At 39.0% G+C, this 27542-nt stretch overlaps 1 protein-coding gene across 1 annotated transcript in view; it reads right to left on the bottom strand.

Moving 5' to 3' along the window:
- Positions 1 to 27542, bottom strand: part of LOC104611483 (uncharacterized) — a 126037-nt gene that overhangs the window by 53435 nt on the left and 45060 nt on the right. The window contains exons 7-9 of the mRNA XM_010278567.3: positions 21569 to 21669; positions 5558 to 5652; positions 2709 to 2729 (exon numbers count right to left, since the gene is read on the bottom strand). Of these exons, the coding sequence (XP_010276869.1) occupies positions 2709 to 2729; positions 5558 to 5652; positions 21569 to 21669 (217 nt within the window). The remainder of the gene's footprint in view (positions 1 to 2708; positions 2730 to 5557; positions 5653 to 21568; positions 21670 to 27542) is intronic.

The following is a 27542-nucleotide window of genomic DNA, read 5'->3' on the forward strand; positions in this document are numbered from 1 at the left end:
TTTTTTAATTCAGCAGATTCCTACTATTAGAAAATGGTGGATCATGTGTTTGGTCAACATATATGTTCAGTCTTTCCAACAGGATCCTACATATACAATTTCAATATGTTTTTCCCTGTTTGATCTTGTTTTATTAGAAATAGGACATGAGATTGAGGAGTTGCAAGTAATAACTGTGAAGCTTGTATTCTGATTTTGTTCATCATGATGTTCATTTCATCAAGTGTTTATAGCATTCTGATTTTCTTTTTTTAATAAATAAATAATGGATATAAAATAACCTTGCACTCCACCTAAGTAGTATGAAAAATATGTTCTCTGTTCATTGGATGATGGCAGTTGCAACAGTATCTAATGCAAACAGGGAAGCAGGGAAAGAAACTATGGAGAAAGAAATAAAGAGTTTTCATATTCTTGAACCAGTGGCAATTTCATAATTTGTAGGTGATTTACATTTTATTTTTTTATCAGTGCTGAAATAAATTATTAATTTATAAGAATTAAATGAAATACATATACAGTACATGCTTTACATCACACAATTTAGGCTAGCATTGCTAACTAACCCACCACCATCATTCATATTTACATTTCAGTCATCCATCTCAGTGATAATCCCCTATACTTGAGATCTTCTACTCCCTTGTTTTACAAGGCAATCTGATAAACAGTTACAAGATCTTTCAATCCAGCTGAAAGTTGTTCCCACTTCTCTAGCAAGAAATTGATCCCTCTCATGATATATCTATATTGCTATGACACCTCACTTCCATTCTTGAGGCATCCAATAACAGTTCTTGAATCCCCTTCTACTATCAGCCAATTAATACCGGTTAATATGTTGATTCCTCCCTATTCTTATTCCCTGGAGAACAGCAAATAGTTCTGCTCTTAATGAATTCCTAATGCCAATAGGTCCTGAATACAAGGATGCAATTGTACCATCAAGTCATCTAAAAACATTTTGTTTTGTTTTTTTTTTTTGAGTTTTTTTCTGGTTGTTTTGGTGTCTTAAGAAAAGGGTTAAGTTGCAATTCTCTAGAATTTTACTATTCTTAATTGAAAAAACGAAATTCCAATTGGTTTGTCAATATATAGTTGTACAAAGTAATAAGAAGTTTTTTTCTTAAGCTAAACATTTCTATTTTAAACATTGAATTTTTTGCTTCTCTTGTTTGGTTTATCCAACTACAATAGGCTTATTCTCCATTTCTCTACTTCCCCTATGTTCTCTCCATGCTAGTTTCAGCCTGCTGCTGCATCTACTTCTTATTCTTGCATTTCTTTGATCTTCTTTATGCTCAAAATAGAACAAGGAAACTTTTGAAATCAAACTTCATGGTTTCAAACAGTTTGAACAAAAGAGACCTCTTTATTATTAGAGCATAAGAGAGCATTTATGATATAGGAAAAACCTAGGTTACTGATGAACAAATCTCTTGCATTAAAAAAGGGTTCTAAGGATTTTAAAACATGGTCAAATGCCCCCACCTGGGGGGAGGGGGGCCTGCAGCTAAAACAATATATGAAATTTCATTGGTAACAGAAAAGTTTGTTGGTTTCCTTGAAAAAAAAAAATGTTAATGTACAAAGTATATGGATTTATGTTAGGCTAGTCCTCACCACCTAACCCCATTACATTTCAAAACTTCTTACAAGTTTTCCCCAATGCTTACACCCCAAAACATATATTCCCTATTGAATGTATCTTGCTAAAGAATCAGCAAAGGTTTTGGCAGTTCTTGGAACCCAAGTGACTCCAATCCTTATCTTCCTTCCAATGACAGTTCTCTTAGAATATACCTGTAGTGCCAAGTCCCTTGATCGCTATTTCTAATCCATCACATAATGTTTCAAGAAATTCCTTCCACGTCAATATTATTCAGTTGGAGCCTTCTAAACAGTCTCATGCAGCAGTAGCTCAGCTATAGTGAAGTTTCCCATGGACTATGGGGCCTTAGTAAAGTGCCGCCATACAGGGATATTTTTGTTATTTGATTTACTGCATATATATTCTCAGTTGCATTCATGTTAGGAACTCACAGAAAAATCGAATTCCATGATAAATTAGGTTGTGTCCTAGGGTTGTAATTGTTGCTTTGACAATTCACAGGGGTTCATCCATGGACATAGGAACATTTTTTTATAATTAACAGTTTTATCAAATGGAAACAAAAGACAAAGATACATCTTGGGTGATAAGAAATCATCGAGTCAAGAACAAAGAAAAGGCTCAACACCAATCCTCATCCACCTCACTCCTGCCACAACAAGAAATAAAAAAAGGAAAATCAAAACCCTACAAACACAACCCCAACCATCTCCTAAATCCAGCAACATACTTACCACATGCCTCAATCAACAAGCACAAATCCCCAAACCACATTAAATACTGTGAGTTCAGTGTTTGTTACTAATGCATGTTTTTTTGGGTTTCAGGCACAGCAGTCAGTTACGAAGATTTTTTCAAGAGAAAAGCAAGAAAATTCAAGAAGCAGAAATGGGCATATGTGCATCTGCATTTATTTCGGTACAGTGTATTCTCTCTCATGTATACACTTGTGTATATGTGTGTGACTTTAATTGCTAAGTGCAAAGTATGTACTGATGTCATATCTTCTAAACAAGACAAGGGATGAACTTTATTTGTAAGTACAAAAGTTGAACAGAAAAAAAAAAAAAAAAAAAAAGAAGATAACCAAGGATACCTCCTGGGAGGACAAGTTTTCCTGCAAATAGAACAAGAAGAAGAAAATGTTAGTAACATACCAAAAACCCAATTGAAGGAGTAAATGACAGAAAATGAGAAAAGTTCACATCCTCTAAAAACAGAAATAAAGTAGTCACGTAAAGATGATTAGTTAATTCAATATCATTACTTCCCCCTACCAAAGTTGAACATCAAATGCAAAGCTTTTTTTTTTGAAAAACATAAGGTAAATTTTATTAATGAGAAATATAGTCATACAAAGAGGGAAGAAACATAAGCCAGCTCCCCCTCATAAAGAGATCAGGGATCCCATAAACTAACTGACTTAAACATCAGCAATACTTTCTGATTACAGAACTCAGGAAGGACTGATAACCAGGATGCTAATCTAGCCACAATACATTGGATCAACACCTCAGGGCTCTTCTTCTCCTTTCTAAAAATTCTGTCGTTCCTCTCTGACCATATAGTGCTGATAACTGCCGCAGGGATAGATCTCCAAATGAACTTGCCTTTCTTTGATACACCCGGAAGGTGCCAGCATTGTAACAGATCCTTTACAGTGCTCGGCATAATCCAGCATACACCCACAGCAGAGAAGAAATGGGACCAAATTCTCCAAGAAATATCACAATGAATGCAGATATTGTCCATGGATTCCTCGACCAGACCACAAATTCCACAACCTAGGTCCTCTAAGCTGAATCCCCTCTTAGCCAGGTTGCTTCTTGTTAGGCATTTTCCTAGTGCAGAGGCCCAGACCAAGAAATAAATTTTAGAAGGGGATGAAGGGATCCAATTTGCCTACAAGGGAAGTCTGCATTCCTACCACCAGTCAAACCATCAGCAAAGGATCTAACCGAAAATTTTCCATCAGCAGTCCAGGTCCAGGTCCATTGGTCTCTTGACTGGGGTTGAAAGGGGAAACTATTTAGGCTACTCAGCAAGTTCACCACCTCAGCCACTTCCCAGCCTTGAAAATCCCTTTGGAACTTGGGCTTCCACACCACTTCACCTCGAACTAACTCGAAGGAGTCAGCAACAGTTGCTTCTTTATCCTCAGCCACTGAGAACAAAAGGGGAAAACCCTCTTTCAAAGAAACCTTGTTCAACCATTTGTCCTTCCAAAACCGAACTCTACTCCCATAACCTAACTTGAAACCCACTCCTTTTAGGAAAATAGGGAGTATTTTCATGATGGATTTCCATAGAGAGAATCAATAAGAGGGAAGTGTAACAGCAGTCATCCATCCTCCCGTTTGAAGCCCATACTTGGAAGCAATAAGCTTCCTCCACCAGCAGTGTTCTTCCACTCCAAACCTCCAAATCCACTTTCCCAAACCTCCAAATGCAAAGCTTAGGCATTTCACAATTAATGGAACAGAATAGAACCATTCTCAAACTTTTGATTCATCAATAACATAAATGAGTTCATTGAATGAGAGCAAAAGTATAGCATGCATCCCCAAAACAAAAGGGGAAAGAAGGAAAAAGAAAGAAAAAAAAAACAAAGAAGAAGATTTCAATATTAAGATGGCACAACAGTACCTTTCATGTTTAGAAACTATTAATTTTAGCAAACAAATCAACATATGAATCAGCAGGCCTAAAAATTCAACAGAATGAGATGTTCACCCTGAATCTTAAGCACCAGAAGTAAATTAACAAACCTCCACAAACATCAATTGGTGTTTGCCCACCCAACAACAATACTAAGATTGACTTCAATTGTCATTCTGCCAAAACTGTAAGACACAGTGACACTTAAACCACACACCAAAAGTGAAAACTTCAGTGATAAATTTTCCACTTCAATATACATAAAAGACAAACCACCAATTAACATCTTCATTTTCTCTTCCTCAAATGCCCCAAAATGTAGCAAGGAAAGTACACCACCAAATGAGTTCCCCTCTTCATAGAAGGGGAAAAGTGCCAAACTGTAAGAGCTTAACCATATGAAATGGGAAAACTGAAATCATATCAAACTACTCTAGAAAGCAATTCCGTAATTAGTGTCACAGTTCACAATATTGGCAAGATTTGGTGAAATTTCTTGGTTTCACCAGGGGTCAACCCAAGATTATGCCCTTATTTTCAAGGGAGTGAGACCAAACCATACTGCTTTTTATAGGAAAAGAGGATAGTGATAATAAACAAAGGGGGACCAAAGACTCAAAAGCACAGGAAAGCATGATAAAAATAGATCTCGAGAAGTACAGGAAAGCACAGGGGGACCAAAGACTCAAAAGCACAGGAATACCCCTTACCAAAAGATTGAATAAAACAACGAAATTATCCAACTCCCTGTCCCTCAGACCTATCCTAAACCCAAATTTCTAGGAAATACCTACTAAAGATCTCGAGAAGTAGGACACTATGCAAGGATAATATTATGATAAAAATAGAAATGTTAGAACCCCTCCCTCTGCAAGGATTTTTCCAAAATTGAACTCTAAATCCTCTTCTGAGAAAAAGAATAAGTAGCACAATAGATTTACAAGGAGAAGAAAAAGTAGCTATTCTTTTCTTGCCAATCCAAAGTCACACCATTTGTGTCAATACCATGGATTTTGATGATACAAGAAAAAAAAAATAGAAAAGTCCGTAGTGTCAACACAGAATAACAACAGCCATTTCCCCAGTGGGTAAATTTATGTTTACATGCATATTTATGGAATCCATAATGTGAACAATCTTGTGTGTATGCTGAAAGATAAATGGACCTTTACACATGCATATGTAATTGGGTTAAATGTAAAAATAATGCCAAAAGACATTAGAGTGGAAAAGACAAAAGAGTAATACAATGAAAAAGAATTTAGATTGTTAAACCAATGAACTCACCCAATGCCATTGCAACAGAATAAGGATCTCTGGTAGCTAACTCAGAAATAATTTCAAGAGAATGCCTCACAGCAACTGGATCAGAAAATGACACCCTAAAGTAATAAACAATTGCCAATTGAGATGAAATAATTATATTATGATAGGAAGCTATGTATTACAACAACAAAAATGCACTTACTGTACGACAAAAACATAAAGATCAGTAAACAAGAGGGAATAAAAATAATAAGCATAATTCGATAAAACAAGAAAACTATAGAAAATAAACCAAGATGTTGAAAACAATCAAATGAATAGAATAGATAAAACTGAACTCAACTAAGTCTTGTTCCAACTATATGAGGTTCTGTTACATGAATCCTGTTCCACCATTCCACTCTGTTCAGTGCCATATCCATTGTTATGGGCCCTTAAATCATTTCTTACTACAACCTATGTCCCTTTTGGTCCCTTTAGCCCTTCCAGATAACTTATTTTTATTGGTATTATAGACAGTCCTCCCTGCACGTGACCAAACCATCTTAGTCTACTTTCTCTCATTTTATCACCTTCATTTCTGATCCTTTTTTTATCAGCAACACAAAAATTGATTCATTAGATTAAGATAGCATATACAACAAGAAGTTGTGGGCAGAAACAAGAAGCCCAAAAGAAACTACCCCACTATTTACAAAACAGCTCAGAACATAGATTGTCTCTGAATCCCTTGTTTAGCTAAACCATCAGCCATGCTGTTTGCAGATCTCCAAATCCACCTTCTGCTTGAAGCGCCTGAGCTCATTCCTTAGCTTCCATATTACTCCTTCCCCCTTTTTCAGCCAACTCGCAACAATTTTTGAATCCCCTTCAATAATCAGCCTGTCAATCCCCATTTATTTAGCTTTTTCTACTCCATAAACTGCTGCCATCAGTTTTGATCTCACCACATCACCATGCTGAACAGGGCCTGAGTACATGGCTAAAATATTTCCATCCTCTTCCCTTATTACCCCACCAATGCCCAATGGGCCAGGATTGCCCATACAGCTGACATCAAAGTTCAATTTCTTCCACTCAGCATCTGGAGGAGACAGACCTCATATACTAAATGTCTTCTAGACAAAGAGTCAGCAATTGTTCCCCACGCTCTGAAGAAATCTTCTACCTTAAAGTCAGCAAACAGCTTTAAGGTTTTCACCCAATGTGCCAGCGTTAAGGTTATAACTTCGACCACAGCTTCTTTGCTTCTTTCCTTGTCATTAAAAATTCTTAGGTTTCTTTCTTCCCAAATTGTCCAATCCACTGCTGCTCTAGTGCATCTCCCAATAATCCTGCCTCTTATTTTAGAGCACCTGAAAATGTGAGAGCTAAAAAAACCTTCCTGATTTGTTTCTGATCTTATCCTTCCTAGTTTTCCCAGTCATCCATCTCAACATTCGCATTTTTGCTACCCTAACTTTTTAGACATTTTCCTTCTAGCCTAAGCCTAAGCGGTATTGTCCTAACAGATAGGACTCCGGATGCACCATCCATTGAATTGATGAGAAGAAATATTCTACAGAATGTATCTAATCTTTGGGCACCACCTCTCTCTCCCACTTCACCAAGGGGAAATTCTCTAAATGATCAACATTAAAACCTCCTCTCCTTTATTGTACTGACCATAAAGATCAGAAAATAAATTCCATATGAAGTCCTTATAATATGTGGTAACGTAAGAAGTTATTAATTGTAACAAAGATGTTAGAAGACAATCTATATCTAATATACTAAAACAATGATGTACAGCTCAGCACCCCTGTCCATCCTTTATTACCCCCTCCAAATTTTCTCATTTTTCGAGTTTTTCTAAATTTTCTCAAAGGCTATTCACCCTTCACGAGCATCTTTTTTAGGAGACGTTTCAAATTCCAAATAGCCCACCAAGAAGAAAATATATTGATTTTTTATTGTAGTGACTGAAAGGAGTGCCAAGATATGAACAGTTCGCATTCTGTCAGTAAAGAACAGTTAGTTGCTGTCTTCTTCCACTGCCGTTTTCCTACACCAGCCCTCTATTCACGAAACCATCTTCAACCCTATACATCTGAAACAGTAAAAAAAAGGAGAAACAACAGGTGACAAATTCTTCATACTTAAGAAGGGTTTCATCAGCAGCCACAGAAGAACAGTCCAGACTAATCCTGTTTGTGGCCTTGAACTGAGCCGATTCTGGGTCTTTTCATGCATTGAGATCCAATGCACTAATTGCCATAGCAAGCTGCACCTGAAACTCTGATATGACCCAGAAATTTGACACGCAATTCTCAGACTCACAGCAGAATCCAAACCACTAGTACATCAACAGGGAACTGATATTCATTCAGAAGAAAAGAAGATCACTTACAGTAGGTCGGTTCTTCGAGAGACCGCTGGCTCACCCAAGCACTCTCAGAATTCTGTACTCAACAAAAGTCTGTCTCCTCCATCCCCCAAAGCCCCTTCTTATACACATCTTACAGCATAACTGCCTTCCATAATAAATGCCCAGCTGGCCAACTTATAAATGCCCCACACTCTTCTTATTCCCAACTGACAAGCTATAAATGCTACTCTTCTTATTCCCAACTGACAAGCTATAAATGCTACAAAACTCTCCTTATTCCCTCCAGCCATAAGTTCCCCCATGTTCAATTATTTCCCCCCTTGGCCGAAAGCTGACCTTTCCCCTTCCTAGCATACGTAAAATTAATTGGGGGCCTATCATTACCTGCCGCCCAAAGTCTAACCTTGTCCTCAAGGTTGAAATGAGGAAATTGGTCGCGAAGTAAGTCAAAAGGCTCCCATGAATCTTCAAAATCAGGCAGGTCCTGCCAATGGATAAGCACTTCCAAACCAGTAACTCCAGGCATAGTGGATGGATGCACCCCTCGAACGGCCACAAGTTCCACCAGCATTTACATATCAGCTGATAGAGTGGAAGGAATCATAGAAGAAGAGACATGATTGCTAATTGCCTTCTTGAGTTGCGAGACATGAAAAACAGGATGAATCTTGCCTCTGGAGGAAGTTGAAGTTTATAAGCAACAGCGCCAATTATTTCCACAATAGCAAATGCTCCATAAAATCGAGGGGCAAGCTTTTCATTGGCTCGGCGAGCTAGAGACTGCTGGCGATAAGGTCGCACTCGCACATATATCGAATCTCCAACCTCAAAATTAACATCACGGCGGCTCACATCAGCCGAGTCTTTCATCTTTTGTTGTGCACGGTGTAGATGAGCACGCAGCTCCCTAAGTATAGCATCTCGCTGAAGGAGAACAACTTCAACATCAGCATTAGCCATAGAGCCAAGCTCATAGCGGATTAATGGAGGAGGATCGCGCCCATAAACCACCTTGAAAGGTGTCATGCCAGCGGCAGTGTGAAAAGAGGTATTATAGCTGTATTCTGCCCACGATATCCAAGAAGACCAGCGGAAGGGGGAATCAGCCGCAAAGCACCTCAAATAAGTCTCCAAACAGCGATTAACCACCTCTGACTGTCCATCTGTCTGAGGATGGTAAGCTGAACTACGATGCAATTTTGAACCCAGCAGGGTAAAAAGCTTGCGCCAGAAGAAGCTCATAAAGACTTTATCACGATCAGATACAATCGAGCGGGGAATGCCATGTAAACGGACTATGTTGTGCAGGAAGGCCTGAGCAACCGTGAGAGCTGAGAAGGGATGACTGAGAGGGATAAAATGGGCATACTTGGAGAGACAATCGACCATCACCATAATTGTGTCAAACCCCTTTGACTTAGGAAGAGCCTCAATAAAGTCCATAGCAATATCCTCCCAGATCTGTTCAGGTACGGGTAAAGGTTGTAAAAGGCCAACGGGGGACATGGCTTCATATTTACTGCGTTGACACACATCGCAAGCCTGCACAAACTCCTGGACAGAACGCTTGATCCCCCGCCAGTAAAATTCAGCTGCTATTCGCTTGTATGTCCGGCGGATACCCCGTGACCTCCCACAACTCCCGAATGAAACTCCTTCAATAAGAGGGGAATAAATGGGGAAGAAGCCGGCAGAACCAATTTACCGTGATAACGTAGGTGTTCTCCAACTAAAGAATAGGCGGGATAGGACGCCGGATTATGCTATATGGCATGCTTGATGGGGGCTAGGAAAGGATCAGCATCAACTTGCTCCTTAAGGTCATCAAAATCAAGGAAAATAGGGACTGTAAGAGATTTTAAGTGCATTTCAGCAGGAACTCTGGATACGGCGTCAGCCACGGTATTATCGGCACACAGTTTGTACTGAATCTCAAAGTCATAATTCATAAGCTTAAGAAGCCACTTATGATGCTCACCTTCGACAATCCGCTGCTCCAACAGATACTTGAGACTACGCTGGTCGGTCCGAACAATAAAGCGTCTTCCAAGAAGATAGGGGCGCCACTTTTTAATGGTAGAGACAATGGCCATTAATTCCCGCTCGTAGACAGATTTTGACTGTGCAGACGGGCTAAGCTTGTGGCTATAAAAAGCTATAGGCCGATTATTCTGCATTAATACCGCCCCGAGACCTACATCGGATGCATCCGTCTCGATCAAGAAGAGCTGGGAAAAATCTGGAAGGGCCAACACAGGTACGGTCGTCATAGCCCGTTTCAACTCCTGAAATGCATTCTCAGCCTCCGCATTCCATGAGAAAGCATCCTTTTTAAGCTGCTGCATCAATGGCCATGCTATTTTACTGTAGTTACGCACAAAACGGCGATAATAGCCTATAAGTCCCAGAAAACCGCGAAGAGCTTTAAGTGAAGATGGTTGAGGCCAGTCAACCATAGCCTGGATTTTAGAAGGATCGGCAAAAACACCAGCCGCGCTAATAATATGACCCAGGTACTCAATGCTAGGCTGAGCAAAGATACATTTCTTTGAGTTGGCAAAGAGATGGTGGGCGTGCAATACAGAGAAGACCTATCGAAGGTGATCCCAATGGGTAGCTTCGGAAGCACTGTAAACTAGAATATCATCAAAAATTACCAGCATAAAGCGACGAAGGAAATCATGGAATACCGTATTCATTAATGACTGGAAGGTCGAGGGCGCATTGGTGAGACCGAAGGGCATGACAAGGAATTCGTAATGGCCCTCGTGGGTGCGAAATGCAGCCTTGGGAATGTCCTCACTGTGGACCCGAATCTGGTGGTAGCCCGATTTAAGATCAATTTTGTTGAAAATAGAAGCACCATGGAGCTCATCGAGAAGTTCTTCGATAACCGAAATGGGGAATTTATCCGGAACCGTAGCACGGTTAAGGGATCTGTAATCCACACAAAAACGCCAACTTCTATCTTTCTTCTTGACTAAAAGGACCGGGCTCGAGTAGGGAATAGTACTCGGCTAAATAATACTCGTACCCAGCATCTCAGAGACAAGGCATTCAATTTCATCTTTCTAGAATTGAGGATATCTGTAAGGACGAACAGAGATAGGAGAAGTGCCCTCCTGCAAGACAATAGCATGTTCCGTAGTCCGTGTAGGGGGTAAGCCCGTACGCATGTCAAAAACATCTTTGAACTCATCTAGTAAAGCGGAGATTGGCGGGGATGTAGGCAAGACAAAGTTCAACGGAGAATCCACTATCTGCAATTGTTTTAATTCTAACAAAACCCCTTGTCCCTCATGTTGTAAGTTACGCACCATAGCATGCAAAGATACCTGAGAGGAACAGAGAAGGGTCGCCCTGCAACTTTACCCGGACACCTCCCAAATTGAGCTTCATAGACATGTTGCCCCAATTCATCACTGAGTCCCCGAGGGATGCTGACCAAGGAAAACCAAGAATGACATCCGTAGAACCCAACTTTAAGGGAAAGAAATCAGCAATGACATCCAATTCGGGTAAGTTGAGGCAAACCTGACGGCAGACTCCAGAAGTTCTCACCTCATCACTATTTCCCATCTGAACTCCAAATTCGTGTGTAGGGGTGCGGGGTAATTTCAATTCTTCCACTAAAGTTTCGGAAATAAAGTTGTGGGATGCACCCGAGTCTACCAATATGACCACTTCACGTGACAAAATGCGTCCACACACCTTAAGGGAATTTGCCGTACAGAACCCAACAAGAGACGAAACACAAAGTGCGGCTGATTCTGAAGCTGGAGCAATTTCAGCGTCCCCGGGAGTGCAGTCCCAATTAGACGCATCAGAAGCAATTTCCTCCACATCATCTTGAACCCATAAAACCTGAAGTGATTTCTGAGCACAACGATGTCCTGGGCTGTATTTCTCGTCGCAACGGAAGCATAGACCCTTCGCACGTTTCTACTGCATCTCTTTGTCAGTCATCTTTTTGAAAGAAGGAGGTGGGGCCTTAATAATAGGGGCTGATGAAGGAGGAGGGATTGCGACACGTGCAGGTTGGGTGACAGTAGTAGTCACTTGCGAAACCCGTGAGTTAAAGTGGGTTCCAGGGAGGGACATTGCGGGCCCACGAGGAAATGAACTTGATTGATAGGCGCATAAGGTCTGATTCTTTTCCTCAATTTTCTGGGCTGCAACCATTTTTCTAATCAGCCCAATGGGTTCCATCTGTCGGAGTTCGGCCTGGATATCTAGACGCAACCCATTCACAAAGGCTGCTTCCAGGACTGATTCTGGTAGGTGACGTAAGGGGGCAGAAAGCACCTCGAAATGGCGACGATATTCCTAGACAGTAGTGGATTGACGTAATGATAGAAGCTGCTCCTGCAAGTTTCCCTCCTGAGTTGATCAGAAACATTCAAGGAGTTCCTTGAATTCTGCCCAACTACGAAAAGGTCGCCTACCATCCTCCCAATAATACCAAGCCAGTGCATCACCCTCTAAACAGACCACTGCCGCCCGCAAACATTCTGCCGGAAGCAAGCCATTAATCTCAAAATAGCGCTCTGCGCGAAAAAGCCAGCCGTCCGGATTTTCCCCATAAAAAATGGGCAACTCCAACTTCCGAGGAAGTGGTTCAGAAGTATGTTCCGGTACTAACATTGAAGAAGACGTTGGGAAAGCTGCACTCTTCCCTTTGTCAGCCACACGACTCAATGTAACTAAAGGAGGAGCAATGCCAGTTGCAGACAAAGGAGTTGAATAGGCCTGTTGCTGAAGCAACAAATCAAATCGTCTCACCAAATCTTGAACACCTCCTTCCAGAGATTGTACCGAGTTCTCTAGGGACAAGATCTTCGAAAGGACAGCAGCTACCTTATCTGGATCGAGTCGCTGAAACTCATTGCGTAAGCCATCCATCTCCAAACGAAATCCAGAATGCAGAGAAGACAGGCGTTCTTCGAAACCCTCCACCTGCGATGCCACTTCCTTAGCTGTCACCATGGCCGAGGAAAGACGTGCTCTGATACCACTGATATGACCCAGAAATTTGACACGCAGTTCACAGACTCACAGCAGAATTCTAATATTCATTCAGAAGAAAAGAAGATCACTTACAGTAGGTCGGTTCTTCAAGAGACCGCCGGCTCTCCCAAGCACTCTCAGAATTCTGTACTCACCAAAAGTCTATCTCCTCCATCCCCCACAGCCCCTTCTTATACACATCTTACAGCATAACTGCCTTCCAAAATAAATGCCCAGCTGGCCAACTTATAAATGCCCCACACTCTTCTTATTCCCAACTGACAAGCTATAAATGCTACAAAACTCTCCTTATTCCCTCCAGCCATAAGTTCCCCCATGTTCAATTATTTCCCCCCTTGGCCGAATGCTGACCTTTCCCCTTCCTGGCATACGTAAAATTAATTGGGGGCCTATCAAACTCCTCTTTAAAGAATTTGAAATCAACGGAAGATGATAACAACAATGGTGGCGGAGAATGAACATTGTTAGCACAGCTTCCACCTAACCTTGATGCGTGCATCAATTGTCACATTGATCACATCTCTCTCCATGGTATACACAAGGAGTGATTTAGGAGTATTATCGTTGCTACCAATTTTTCAATTTCTAGTAAGCGCTTTACCCCATGATGAAAGTTGATCATCTAATGATCATGCTGTGCACAAAACATAGTTGTCAAGGAGACAAGGTGCCCGTGGAGGCTCGCCTCACCCAATCACCAAGCAGTTCTGTATACTGTGTAAGAAAATACTTTTATATTGTTATTCTTTTGAGATTATAAGTATAAATAGACATTATTAAACAAAAATATTCATTTTTTGTGTTTATAAACTAATTTATTTTTATTATTTTCTTATTTGTTAGGGTTTAATCAACACAAACATTGCTAACTGCTGTATAACCCTCAAAGACTTTAAAATCTGAACCAATAAATAAGGGAAGAACTTAAAATTTTGTCTAATAGACACATTTCTTCTTCCACCCTTTCTTCTTTTCCTATAACAAAAATAGGGGTTTAGCCCCTATATTTTTGAATTTTCTTTTCTTTCTTCCTTTTCTTCTCATAAATATGCTGATTTTCTAGACTTAAACATGAAGTTTAAAATTTTCTTATGAAAACTATGGATAACTATTAAAGAAAGATGGTCATGGAACCTAGGGAACTACCCTAGGATATGTAGTTTTTACTTAAAAAAATCCATTGCCTAGGCGACTACGCGACAAGGTGCCCCCTTGTCGCCTAGCCTCGCCTTGGCACCTTGAAAAGTATGGCACAAAATCCCAGCTACAAGAGAGGTGGAACTTCAAAAATTCACATAACCCTAGTGCTGAAATCGCACATATGAGAAAACCGGTTTTTCTCATAGGACCAATTGGGTTCTTGGACCATGAAAGATAAGATATTTTTGGATGAAGATTGAGTGCATTACCTGATATTGAAGTCCACAAATGCAGTTTGAAGTAGTGTTTCACACCCAAGCTTGAATCCCCCCTATTTGCGGTCTTGGATTTCTTCTCCAAAAAGCACAGCAGCAAAGGTCCAACCTTTTGTAACATTTTTTGATGATTCTCTTGACCCAAAAGAGGGCTGCAATAATGCTTGAACCAATGGATATTGACTCAGGTCAAATGGGGTCCAAAACCCTAGTTTAAGTGTCTCACAATGGGAAGATCGAATTCAGCTAGTAGAAAGAACAAAGCATGGTTCGATCCCCTCTCATTCCTGTCTATTTATATCCTAATCTATTTACAACTCCTAATTCAATTAGGATAAGATTAGAGAGAGTCCAGCTCTCTTAAATCGGCCATTAGATTGGAATCCTTGAACTAGTCAAACTAGTCAAATCCTATTCTAGAAAATATTTATCCAATTAGGAGATTATAAATTGTATGGTGTGGGACTCACAACTTAATGGAGAGCCAACATATCACATGCTTAATATATAAGCTAGTAGGGCCAATCGCTTAAGTTTTAATCAGCCACTATAAGCTCATTCGATCATAGCTGTTATGGACTTAAGTGGTCATGCTCATAAAGTGTCTAAACATCTTAAAATCACTTGGAACCTTACCATCCTAAAGCCCAAGTCTAATGGTTCAGTCCATTATGTGATAATCAAGTCAATGCAACTCTATTAATTACTTGCAACCAATCTTTTTGCTATAAACACTTGACACCACATTTAGGGAAGGACTTTTTCCCTCTTTGTCCTTATGACATGATGTCCAATTTCCAATACCATTGGATCCTTCATTAAGGATTCAAACAATCCTACTGCCAACAAATTCAAGACTCCAAGTAGGAAGTTGTACAAAGTGTTCTCTATGTCCTAACATAGTAGCAGATCCCCTCACATTGATCATTAGTTAGCATACCATCATTGAATGCCCCAACATACCTAGATATTTGACTCCAGGAGGATCTCACTAGTTGGTATATCAAAGACATACAAGTTTGATACTCAACCTAATATCAACATCAATTCTAGGGATTAAAAGTAACACCCAATTGTTCCACCTATCATAAAGTCTAGGAACGTGTTGGGTTTGGTAATTCAATGTTTCTTGCAAACAATCACCCTCACTGTTAGGCAGTGTGTATGCCCTCAACTCCAATTGATGTATTGTACATAATTTATCATGAATAAAGGAACATTCATTTCATGTATCATTTGGGTTGTTCTACTAAATTACCCTTAGTTCATATTAATAATATGTATGAGACCATATAATTAATTTAATATGGGCTTAAATCTTCACAACTAGTGGATACACTTGGAGAAGTCTATCCTGACAAGGTTGTCATTCTCACACTACCCAAGTTTGTGGAGCAATGGGCCTCAGTTGCTCAGGTGGTGACCTAAGGTGTGAGGGTGAGTGCCTATAAGAAACATTGAATTGGACCAAACCTAGAATGTTCCTGGACTTTATGATAGGTTGAACAAATAGGTGTTGCTCAATTGCTCTTAATCCCTAGACTTGAAATTGGTATTGGATTGAATATCAACTCGTCTGTCTTTGATATACCAACTAGTGAGATCCCTATGGGGTCAAATATCTAGGTATGTTGGGGCATTTAAGGATGGTATTTCAAGTAATGATCAACGTGATAGGATCTGCTATTGTGTTAGACATAGAAAATACTTTGTACAACTTCCTCTTTTGACTCATGAATCTGTCAATGGTAGGATTATTTGAATCCCCAATGAAGGATCCAAGTGGTGTTGGAAGTTGGACACCATGTTATAAGGACAAAGAGGGAAAAAGCTCTTCCCTTAATGTGGTATCAAGTATTTTTAGTAGAGAGATTAACTGCAAGTGATCAATTGGGTTACATTGACTTGATTATCACATAATGGGCTGAACCAATGGACTTGGGCCTTTAGGATGGTAAGGTCTCAGGTAGTAGTGTTTAGACCTTATGAGACTAATTACTTAAGCCCATATTAGTATGGGTCGAATTAGCCTATGAGGCTAATGAAAATTTAAATAGTTAGCCCTACTAACTTGCATAAAGCATGTGACATATTGTCTCTCCCATTGACTTATGGGTCCCACAACATATAAGCTATAATTTCCCAATTGGACAAGAATTTTTCCAAAACTATTAGTGTTAATGGATGATTAGACCACTCACATTAGAATCCTAGTCAAACTATGTACTAGAGAAGTCTAGTAAGACTAGGATTTAACTAGTTAGATTAGTTAAATAGATTCCAATCTAATGGCTGATTTAAGAGGGTTGGACTCTCTCTAATCTTATCCTAAAGGAGTTAGGATTTGTAATTAGATTAGGAGAGGGCTCATGCAGCCCTCCCAAGTCTATAAATAAATTGGAACATGAAGGGGTCGGATGCATCCTATTCTCTCATTACTTGCTGAGTTCTGCCCTACCTTTGTGAGAGGTTTTGACTAGGGTTTTGAACACCATTCAACCGGACCTTTTATCCACTCTTTTAGGTTTGCTTTGGGTTAAAAATCTTGCCCAAATTTGTGAAAAAGGTTGGATCCTTGCTGATGTAACTTCTGGAGAAAGAAACCAAGACTGCAAGATCAAAGTTGCACAATCTTCAACTTGTTGCAGTGATTTAAGGAGGATTTGGCCTGGGTGTGAACACCACATCGAATTCTGCACTTGTGGACTTCAAAATCAGGTAATGCACATAATCTTGTTCCAAAAGATCGGATCTTCCGTTGACAACATAAACCTGAGGGTCACATTTGTGGATAAAAACCTTGGATAGTTTTCACATTTTCTCTATAACTGACATCCAAAGGGCATGGAAAGAGATAACACAGTCCTCTAAGGGCAAGTAAACTATAAGAGTTGAGTGGAAACCACCAAAGGGAAACAAAGTGAAACTGAATTTTGATGGAAGCTCTATGGGCAACCCGGGAGGGGAGCAATCAGGAATGAAGAATTCAAGATATTGGCTCTATATTCAAGGCCAATTGATATTACAAACTCAACAAAGGCTGAGTTATTGGCATTATTACAGGGCCTCCGATTGGCAAAGCAATTGGGTTTTCATCAGGTGGAAGTGGGTGGGGACTCAAAAGTTGTAATCTCTTGGGCAAAATGTAATAGACATATCCCATGGACCCTCAAGCATATCTTCAGAGAAGTGGAGAGATTAGCAAAGGATATAAATGCTGATTTTAGGTGGATCAGGAGTGCAAATGGGTTAGCAGATACTTTAACCAAACAAGGGACTGCAAGGCAGCAACTATATTGGACCTCATTGTAACTTGGGTTGTAATCCTTGGGGATGACTATTGGGTCATCAGTCTGTAATTAACTCCACATATTTTAATTAATTAAACAATCATTTTTCCGATCCAAAAAAAAAAGATCAGATCTTTCATGGTCCAAAACCCATTTGATCCAAGAAGAAAAAATCAAAAATTTTCTCCCATGCAATTTCAACATTAGGGTTTCAACAAAATTTTGATTTTTCACCACGCTAATGGCTGGAATTTTTTGCATAACATGATTATTGGATGATCATCTTTCACTCATACCTTAGGTCATAACCCGAGCAGTTGAGACCCATTGCTCCACTACATTGGGCAATGTTAGAATGACAACCTTGTCAGGATAGACTTCCCCAAGTGTATCCATTGGTTGTGAAGTTCGAGTCCATATTATAACAATTATGTGGTCTCATACATAATACATTAATACTTATATGAACTAGGGGTATTTAGCAGAACAACCCGATGACACATGAAATGAATATTCTTTTTATTCATAACAAAAGTATGTACAATGCATTAGTTGGAGCTAAGGGCATTCAAACTGTCTAACACATGAAACAGTCTTGATGCAGCCTCTATTTACCCCAATGATCACTTTCTCCTCACCCATCTTAGCTACCCAATTGGGTAAGTCCATTCATTTTTTCACACCCTACATTAATACACAAAATAATAAAGAATCCATGTTTTAAAGCATGAAGGTGTGATGCAAGGCATTCCACTACCTGATTAGGTAGTCCATTCAACAATCACTTTTTTCTTTTTCTTTCCCTTCCCTTTCTTTTCCTTTCCTTTCTTTTTTTTTCTTTCTTTTTTCTTTTTTTCTTTTTGTATGAGGCATGCATGAGGCACATGAGGTATATGCCTCTAAGCACGCCTCTTGCAAAAGGTGCAATAGGCATACGCCTCAAGGTGTTTTAGGGGTACGCCCCCCCCCCCCCCCACGCCTTTTAAAACATTGAAAGAAACTAATAACAATTTGGAAGTGAACACCAATTCCAGATTTATTGGAATATTTTCATCATATAACCACATGTTTCATTTTGAACTTTACTCATGTCTTCTTCTTTATGGTCATTGAGCATTTTCCAATAACTTTCTTTTTTATCAAAACAACTTCAGCAATTTTATTAAAATATCACAAGAATAGTTACAGCAAGGAAGACACACTCTTATCTTCCAAAAACAACTTAAGCCCTCAAAGAAAGAAAAGGAAAAAAATAAGCAATTTAGTTATAACTTAGCCCAAAACATTACATCCCCTTCTATCCCCTGTTTAGCTAGCCCATCAGCTATAGAGTTAGCTGATCTTCTATCCCCTCTCGTTGCTGATCTTCTCTCGTTGCTGATCTTCTAAGATTTCTTTCTTCCCATAAAGACCAGCATACTGCAGCCCTCAGTCCTCTCCACATAGTCCTTCCCCTTTTCATGCGCCACCTGAACAAAGAAGGAGAAAAAAGGCTCTGCAGATCTGAAGGAGGGTTCCACCTGTGCCCAAAGAGAGAAAAAGCCCATTCCCAAATTGACATTGCAAATTGGCATGACACCAGTAAGTGAAAACCAGTCTCCCCATCCGCTTTGCATAGAACACACCAATGAGGTGATAAGCATATTTGGTCTGCACCAAACCTCATTAACCAGGAAAGGGGAGGTTGTAGGACTGGTGGACTAACATAAGACTTTGAAAAAGGAAGCACAGGAAAAAGAGCCCGTGGGGGTCAGGGTCCAAGTTCTAGAGTCCACCTTAGAGGGGTCAATGAAAACATTATCAAGAAGGTCAAGGAGGCTCAAGACACTGTGGAGGTCAGAGTCCCTCACAGCCCTCCTCAATCCCAGGTTCCACCCAAACCCAGAACTTGAGGAGGAAGGGGTGATGAAAAAAGAAATTGGCTTATTTTTTAACTCAGAGAGGGCATACAAGGAAAGAAACTGGTCCTTAAGTGGAACATTCCCCACCCAAGTTTGTTCCCAGAATTTTATGCAAGTGCCAGAATTCAAATCATACTTGACAAGGGGAGAGAAGACCGAAAGCAAATCATGAATGGCTTTCCCAGATGAATTGCTTGTGGACCTTGCTCTGATTCCAACATCCCATCCATTCTGCTCCATCCCATGTATGTTTGCCACTATTCTAGCCCATAGCTTCTCCTGCTCCAAAGGAAACCTCCACAACCACTTTCCCAAGAGTGCCAAGTTACTTTTCCCGGCATTTTCCAATAACTTCACGGCTGTATTTGTTGTCATTTTAGGTTTTTAACAATTCAAGTTATTGTAAACCCATTTTAATGATAGAGAGAAGAAGACAATCAAATCGAGTCACCCCTTCATGTGTTTCAATGATCTTGTGCAATGACTGTTACCATGTAATGTGTTGCTCGTGGTACAGCAATAACAGAACTGTTTTCAACACACAAACTCACCATATCTATAATTTGTACAGTACCATACAGCTTCATGCTTAGGCTGGGTGGTTCATGCTTGGACCAAATTAGTTTGAATGACCTTAGAAACATGTTAGAACTAGGTTTGGGTGTGATCTAACATGTTAGTTTTAATAAAAAAGAATGTTTTTTCTCAATTAATATAAAGTAAATTAAAAGCTTAAGATTGCAAATTGTATAAAAAAAGGCACCCCAATGCATGAGGCTCCCACCAATGCAGGGTCTGGGGAGGGGCAAAAGTAAACAGCCTTAACCTTGCACATATAGAGAGGTTATTTCCAAGATTTGAGCCCTGGTCACTCAAGTCACATTGGAGCAACCCAACCGTTGTGTCAAGGCCTACCCTTTGTAATTGCAATTTCTATATTAATTAATAGTAATTCGTTAATTGTAATTATAATTCAAAACTTAAGCAAATCAAAACCTAATTTAATTAACAACAATTAACATAAAAGAACTAAGTTACATTAGTATTTAATTATTTCATGAGTAAGTCAAATAACCAAAATAAACTTAACTAATTCTTATTATAATGTTGGTAATTAAATAAGATATTAAGATCATAAATATTTGTTACATATAACAACACTAGTTATATAGTTATGTATATAATAATGAATAGTATCATAAAATTAGTTAAATAAATAAGTAACATTATAATTATAATATAATAATTATTAATTATTTATTATTAATAAAATCTGTAATAATATTGTAATTTAAAATACTTTTAGATTCTATTTAAAAATACTTACATTAACAAAAATTCTAAAATTAATTAATACAATATTGAAAAATATAATTTAAAATTAATTTATAGTTAACTATTAAAATTATAAGTAATTAATGAAAACTTTATAATTCATTGAAACTCCATGTTATTATAATGAAAATCCATTCAAATTCCATTTAAACTCAAAATAAAAATACTTAAATTAACAAAAATTGTAAAATTAATTTTATTAAATTTAATTGAAATAAATAATTGCATTCCTTTTAAATTTTAAAATTAAACTATAAAATTAATAAGAATTTCATTTAACTTAACTAATAAATTTTAAAGTTCCATGTATAATTAACTAATAATAACAGTAATTTTTTTTAATTTTAATTATAGTTCAAAAATGAATAAATAAACAAAAAATATATAATAATATAATATTAGGCTTCATAATACTATAATATTAATGTTATTATAATAATTATTATATTATTAATTATAATAATATTATAATTTTTGTACAAAGTAACTCAAGAATAATTCTTGAGTTGGACTTGGACCAGATTGGCTCAATTGAAAGTGTCATCGTTTAGTTCTCACCATTTTCTACATTAAGCACCCCACAAGCAAAAGCTCCGGTAGTGCTGTAGATTTGATCTAGTATGTAATCAAGTGTGGAAATGTGGAAAACATTCTATAAGAAAAAGAAAGAGAAAGAAAGAACACAAAACACATACCCCTGAACAGAACGATGGAGGAATACTGGATTCCCTGGATCTAAAGGAAGTTTTCTCAAAGCACTAAGGGCAGCATATTGCAAATTGCTTCGAATAATAAACTGTACAAAGCCCATAAGGCAATCACTGTTCAGACATTGCTAACTCACTGCTTAAATGAACTACAGTGTAACTTCATAATTGAAATATCACCAGAAGTATGATAAGGAAAGTATCAAATTTGATTAAACAAATTACAATCCAAGAACAGAGCAGAGAAATTGAGAAAAGAAGTAAAATAAGAAGAGAAGATAACATCTGAACAAGAATTCACCTACATTAAATGAGAAATCCCTGATGGTTTGAGGTAGTGACAGGTCTTCATCCAAATGCTTCCGAGACTGAAGTCATGGCTGTGGGGGCGATGGAGTAGATCAATGAGCTGCGGGATGTGGTTGTAAGGTGGGAAAGCTGCCAGCCAAATATTTGGGTATGCCTTTGGGTGACAAATGTATCAATAAGGCCATGTACTTCCTGTCTCTCTTCCCTATTACAGCTTCGGTGGCAAATGCAATTGAAAAGAAAAATAAGAGATGTTCTGTGGAGGGGGTGGAAGGGTGAGGGAAATTTTCACCTAGTGACTTGGAGAAAATGTGTGTTCCCAAGGGGAAGTGTGGCTCAGGGATTAGAAGGGTGAGGGAAGTAAATGTTGCTATGTACGGTAAATGGTTTTTCAGGTTTAATGAACAACAAGACAATCTCTGGAAGAGAATTTTTTTCAGTTTAATATGGGTGTAGAAATTTGGGGTGGGATCCAGCCATCCAGGTGAGGTGAGACAACCTTATGGCTGTGTCCTGGAATAGAGTGGACAAGGCTTACAATAGATATCCCAAGCCAGATAAGAGGGTTTGGACTATTATTTGTCTGTCTTTCCATAAACACAGAATTGGTTTGGATCCCTCCAAACTTACCTACCTATTATTTGTCTGTCTTTAGGATTTTCCTAGCTTACAATAGATAATAGGTAGGTAAGCCAGATAAGAGGCTTACAATAGATATTCCTAGCTTCCCTAACTGGTATCCTAGCTTCCCTAACTTGTATCCTAAATCAGTTTTGGGTGTCTTAATCAGGTTTGTTTGGATCCCTCCAAGCCAGATAAGAGGGTTTGGACTCCTAGACCCAATGGAACCTTCACTTGTGCTTCTTTTTTCAAGTCCATCTCTCAACTTCCTACTCACCAACCCTTTCCGTCAAAAGAAATTTGGTGTAAGCCAGTTCCCACAAAAATTATGGCTTTTTGTTGGGAAGTTTTCCATGGGAAAGTAAACACTTTAGACAACCTACAAAAGAGAAGACCTTTTCTCTGTATTTCTCCTAATTGGTGTATCCTCTGTAGAGCTCACGGTGAGGATTGTTACCATCTATTAGTATCTTGTCCCTTTTCTGCAGACCTTTGGGCTTGGCTACTTTCGTTGTTTGGGGGTAGTTGGAGTCTACCAACAGAAGTTCACATGCTCTTCAACCATTCTACCTTTTATTGGCTTACAAAAATAGGGAGAATTATGTGGAGATGTGCTCGTGCTGCCTTGACTTGGACTCTTTGGAAAGAAAGGAATCTCAGAATTTTCCAAGATAAGGAAAGGAACAGCCAAGATTTGAAAGACTGTGTGCTAAACAGGGCAATACATTGGCTGAAGACCTTGGAAATCTTTCATCAATTCTCCTTTAATGACATTTGGAGAAATTGGTCAGCAGTAGCAAGGTGTTCATCTTTAAAGGCCAAATCAATTACAAGCTGGTCTCCTCCACCCGAAGGTTCAATTAAGTTGAACTTTGACGAAAGCAGCATGGGTAATCCAGGATTATCTGGAGTGGGGGGTGCTTTGAGAAATGAGAAGGGAGAGATTTTGTTGCTCTACTCAGGTCCTTTGGGAATTGGGAATTTCATTAGGGCAGAACTTTTACCTGCTGTACAAGGGGTCCAATTTGCAAACCAGCTGAGGGTACAACACCTAATAATCGAGGGGGATTCCAAAGTGGTGGTGGATTGGTTGAAAAATTCTGAAGAGGCTATGTGGCGATACAAGAATGAAATGAAGAAATTTAGTTGGTTGACAAGGAATATGTTGGTCACTGTACAGTGGGTGGGGAGATCAGCAAATACCTTGTCAGATGTGTTAGCTAAGCAAGGGGTAAATAGGGAAGAATTATTTTGGGCTCAGTTGTGATTCTTGTTTTTCTTTCCTAGTTTACTTGTAAGTTTCAAGGAGGGGCTGCAGCTCGCGCCTCTCGTTGGGATGATGTATGAACTCACTCTAATTTGCTTATGAATCAATAAACTTATTATTATTCATCAAAAAAAAAGTAGTTACCAGCAGAACTTTGGGGAAGATGAAATCTTGGTTGCCGAGTCACAGAATGTTTAGAGGAAAGAATTCAAATACTTTTTTTTTTATTTTGAAAACCTTTTTTGTAAATAGTCAGGATCAAATTGCTTAAGTGCATGGTGAACAGCATTGTATATTCCCCGTGTACAGCAACCTATTGTACAGAGGTTGTTTTCTGGTCTCCTGTTTATTAATAAATTCATTACTTATCTTTCTCAGGAAAACAGAAAAACAGAAAAAAAAATCCCTGAACTCCTCTGAGGCACAGATGCAGTGAGAGTGAGGCCTAAGAATTTGTTCTTTGTGATATCTCATGGTTTCCCATGTTTCAGTAGGAAAAAGAGGGGGGAGAAGGGTCCAGTTAAAGCATTAGGGGTCCCTTTGCTTTTTTAGTTCGGGGGGAAGGTGTTCATTACTGGTATTACCATGAGGATTATTAACCGAACATTGGAGGTCCAGAAAGTGCCCAAAGGAGACGAACAATTAAACAACCTTTCAAGAGGAAAAAAGCAAGGATCATCTTGATTCAAGAAGCAAAGCCCCTAGAGATTGATCCAAGATGAATGAGTATTTGATCACTAAAAAATCAGAAAAAAGAGCTGGCCATCAGCCCTATTTCTGGGACCTTTATCAACTATCATGTGGAATAATGAGGTTCAGGTAGTGGAATAGGAATTGGCAGGAACTTCCTTGACACCTTTGAGATTAAAAGCAAAGAGGACAATCTTGAATGGTGCTTGATCAATGTGTGTCACCCAACTTTATAGAAGAGAGAGAGAGAGAGAGAGAGAGAAAGAGAGAGAGGAAATTTTATAGTATCAGAGATTTAACATATGACTCTTGAAGCATAGATGGTTATTTGAATGTGGTCCAGTTTCCAAATGAGAGGAAAGGAAACAATAGATCCACCGCCATGAGTATTAAATCAAATTCTCACCTATGAATGCGAGCTTCACATGGTTCAATCAAATTCTAACTGGAGGGATTCCTCATAAGAAAGGAAAAACTTGCCCATTAGGTTTTCCTTTTCCCTTCTTAGATCAGTGACAGAAATAATTATTAGGAAAAACATGCCCATTCAGTGGGAAAGGAGGTCGGCTAGTGTATTAGCTGATCCTTTAGCTAAGCTAGGGGTGCATAGGGGTCATCTTTTCTGGGCTCAGTTGTAATGTGATACTGTTTGGGTGGCTGCATCTTGTGCCTCCCTTTGGGCAGTCTGTGTAATTTGATTTTGATAATCTATTAAAAAAATCTCTTTCTATTACTTATCATAAAAAAAAAAAAAAATTGACCTTTACTGAGATGAAGAAAGCAGATGGCAACATCTAGAAGAGCAAAAGCTTCTGTTCAACTGGAGTTGGTTGATGAAGTGGGAAATGTGCAGCAATGTCTAGAGTCTCTAGACCTCCTTAAAGCTTGGTTGTTTGGTAGGTTTATTAATTTAAATCAATACGAGAAGAAGGTAGCAGCCTGGGTGTAAAACAAATAGCACACAAGTAAGCAGGTGGTGATCAGAAAGTTGGGTGAAGGATTGTTTTTATTTATTTATTCATGGAAAGCAATGGTCGGACCCTGAACTAAGAATTGATTATTAGAGTCCATCACTCGAGGATAAGGAAGCAAAATGGGATTTGAGAAAATAGTTGGAGGACTTACTTTACAAAGAGGAAATTAATTGAAGGCAAAAAGCAAGCCATAAATGGGTGAAGAAGGGTAATAGATAAACTGAGCCCCTATAGCTCAGTGGTAGAGCTTCAGTCTTGTAAACTGAAGGCCTGTAGTTCAATCCTGCATAGTGTTCTGATAAAAGAAAAGAGGGTAATAGAAATACAAAGTTTTTTCATGCATTGGCTAATAGTAGAGGAAAATTCATGTTTCAAGACTAGTGGTGGATGGTGTAACAATCACACAGAAAAATGAGATAGCTGGGGCATTTCAAAAAAGATTTCAGATCCATTTTTACAAGATCCTTGAATGATAGAGTGTGGCTAGATGATTTGGAATGGACAAGGCTATCAAATAAATAAAAAGTCTAGTTAGAGAGGAATTTTGAGCAGAAGGAAATGAGAGAAGGCACTGTTTTTTATGGATAGATGCAAACCACCAGGGCCGGATGGTTCACAATGGCCTTTTACCAAGATTGTTGGGACATTTTGAAAGAGGACTTGAAGTTTTAAATGAATTCTTTGGGAGAGGAACAATAAATCCATGTCTGAACTAAACTTCCACTACTTTGGTGCCTAAAAAGGTTGATGCAACACATCCTAGAGAGTTTAGACCCATTAGCTTGGTGAATAGTTTATATAAAATAATAGCTAAGGTTCAGTCTCTAAGGATCAAAGTAGCTCTCCCCAATATTATTTCATTGAATCAAGGGTGTTGAAGTTTGACCTGCCATAGAATTCTGTCTTGTTCGTTGACTGTAGAGTAAAGTAGACAGCAAGAAGTAGGAGAGGAAAGAAGAAAAGAGAGAAGAGAGAAAAGAGAGAAAGGCTGGTTCGAATTAGGGAAAAAAGTTAATCCCTTGATTCGGCCAGACCTATTATTATATTATTGACTTATTGAAAAAGACTTGAGTGCCCTTCTTTAAGTAAGAGGCACTCGAACTAACATAACAGTACACATCAGCATTCTCAACAAGTACAAAGACTGAAATACCCCTTCACTAACACCACTAACACTCCCCCTCAAGCTGGTGAGTATATATCATATAATCCCAGCTTGTTACATATGTAGTCCACTCTCCCCCGACTCAAGCCTTTTGTAAACAAGTCTGCCCACTGGTTTCCCGTACTAACATATGCAGTTTCTATCACCCCATTCAGCACCTTCTCTCTCACAAAATGACAGTCAACTTCGATGTGCTTGGTTCTTTCATGAAACACTGGATTGGAAGAGATATGAACCGCTGCCTGATTGTCACAGTAGAGCTTCATTGGAGTACTGATGTCATATCCTATCTCCTGTAGAAGGTTCCTCAGCCACACTAGTTCACAAGCAGTATGTGCCATGGCCCTATATTCCGCTTCTGCACTGCTTCTTGCCACAACTGTTTGCTTCTTACTTTTCCATGTTACCAGGTTACCCCCCAGAAAGGTGCAATAGCCTGTGGTAGATCGTCTATCAGACATAGAACCTGCCCAATCAGCATCGGTGTATCCTTCTACTACCAGTTTTCCACCACTTCTGTACAGCAAACCACGACCAGGAGCTCCTTTCAGATACCTCACAATCCTTAGCACTGCATTCCAATGTGGGACCAAAGGTTTCTGCATGAACTGACTCACCACACTAACCGCAAATGAAATATCTGGCCGAGTAATGGTTAGATAGTTTAGTTTGCCTACAAGTCGTCGGTATCTGCCAGGCTCTTCAAACACTTCACCTATATCACTGCTCAGCCTCGTATTTGTTTCCATAGGTGTCTCAGCCGGTTTAGTACCCAACAATCCTGTTTCTTCCAGTAAATCAAGCACATATTTCCTCTGGCACAAATTAATGCCATGCTTAGATCTTGCTACCTCTATGCCCAAAAAGTATTTCAACTTGCCAAGGTCCTTTGTCTGAAAGTGTTCCTGTAGGAATGCCTTCAATCTGTCAATGCCC

The sequence above is a fragment of the Nelumbo nucifera genome, chromosome 3 (assembly GCF_055504915.1).
Source record: "Nelumbo nucifera cultivar China Antique chromosome 3, China Antique-T2T, whole genome shotgun sequence".
In the NCBI taxonomy this organism is placed as follows: Eukaryota; Viridiplantae; Streptophyta; class Magnoliopsida; order Proteales; family Nelumbonaceae; genus Nelumbo; species Nelumbo nucifera.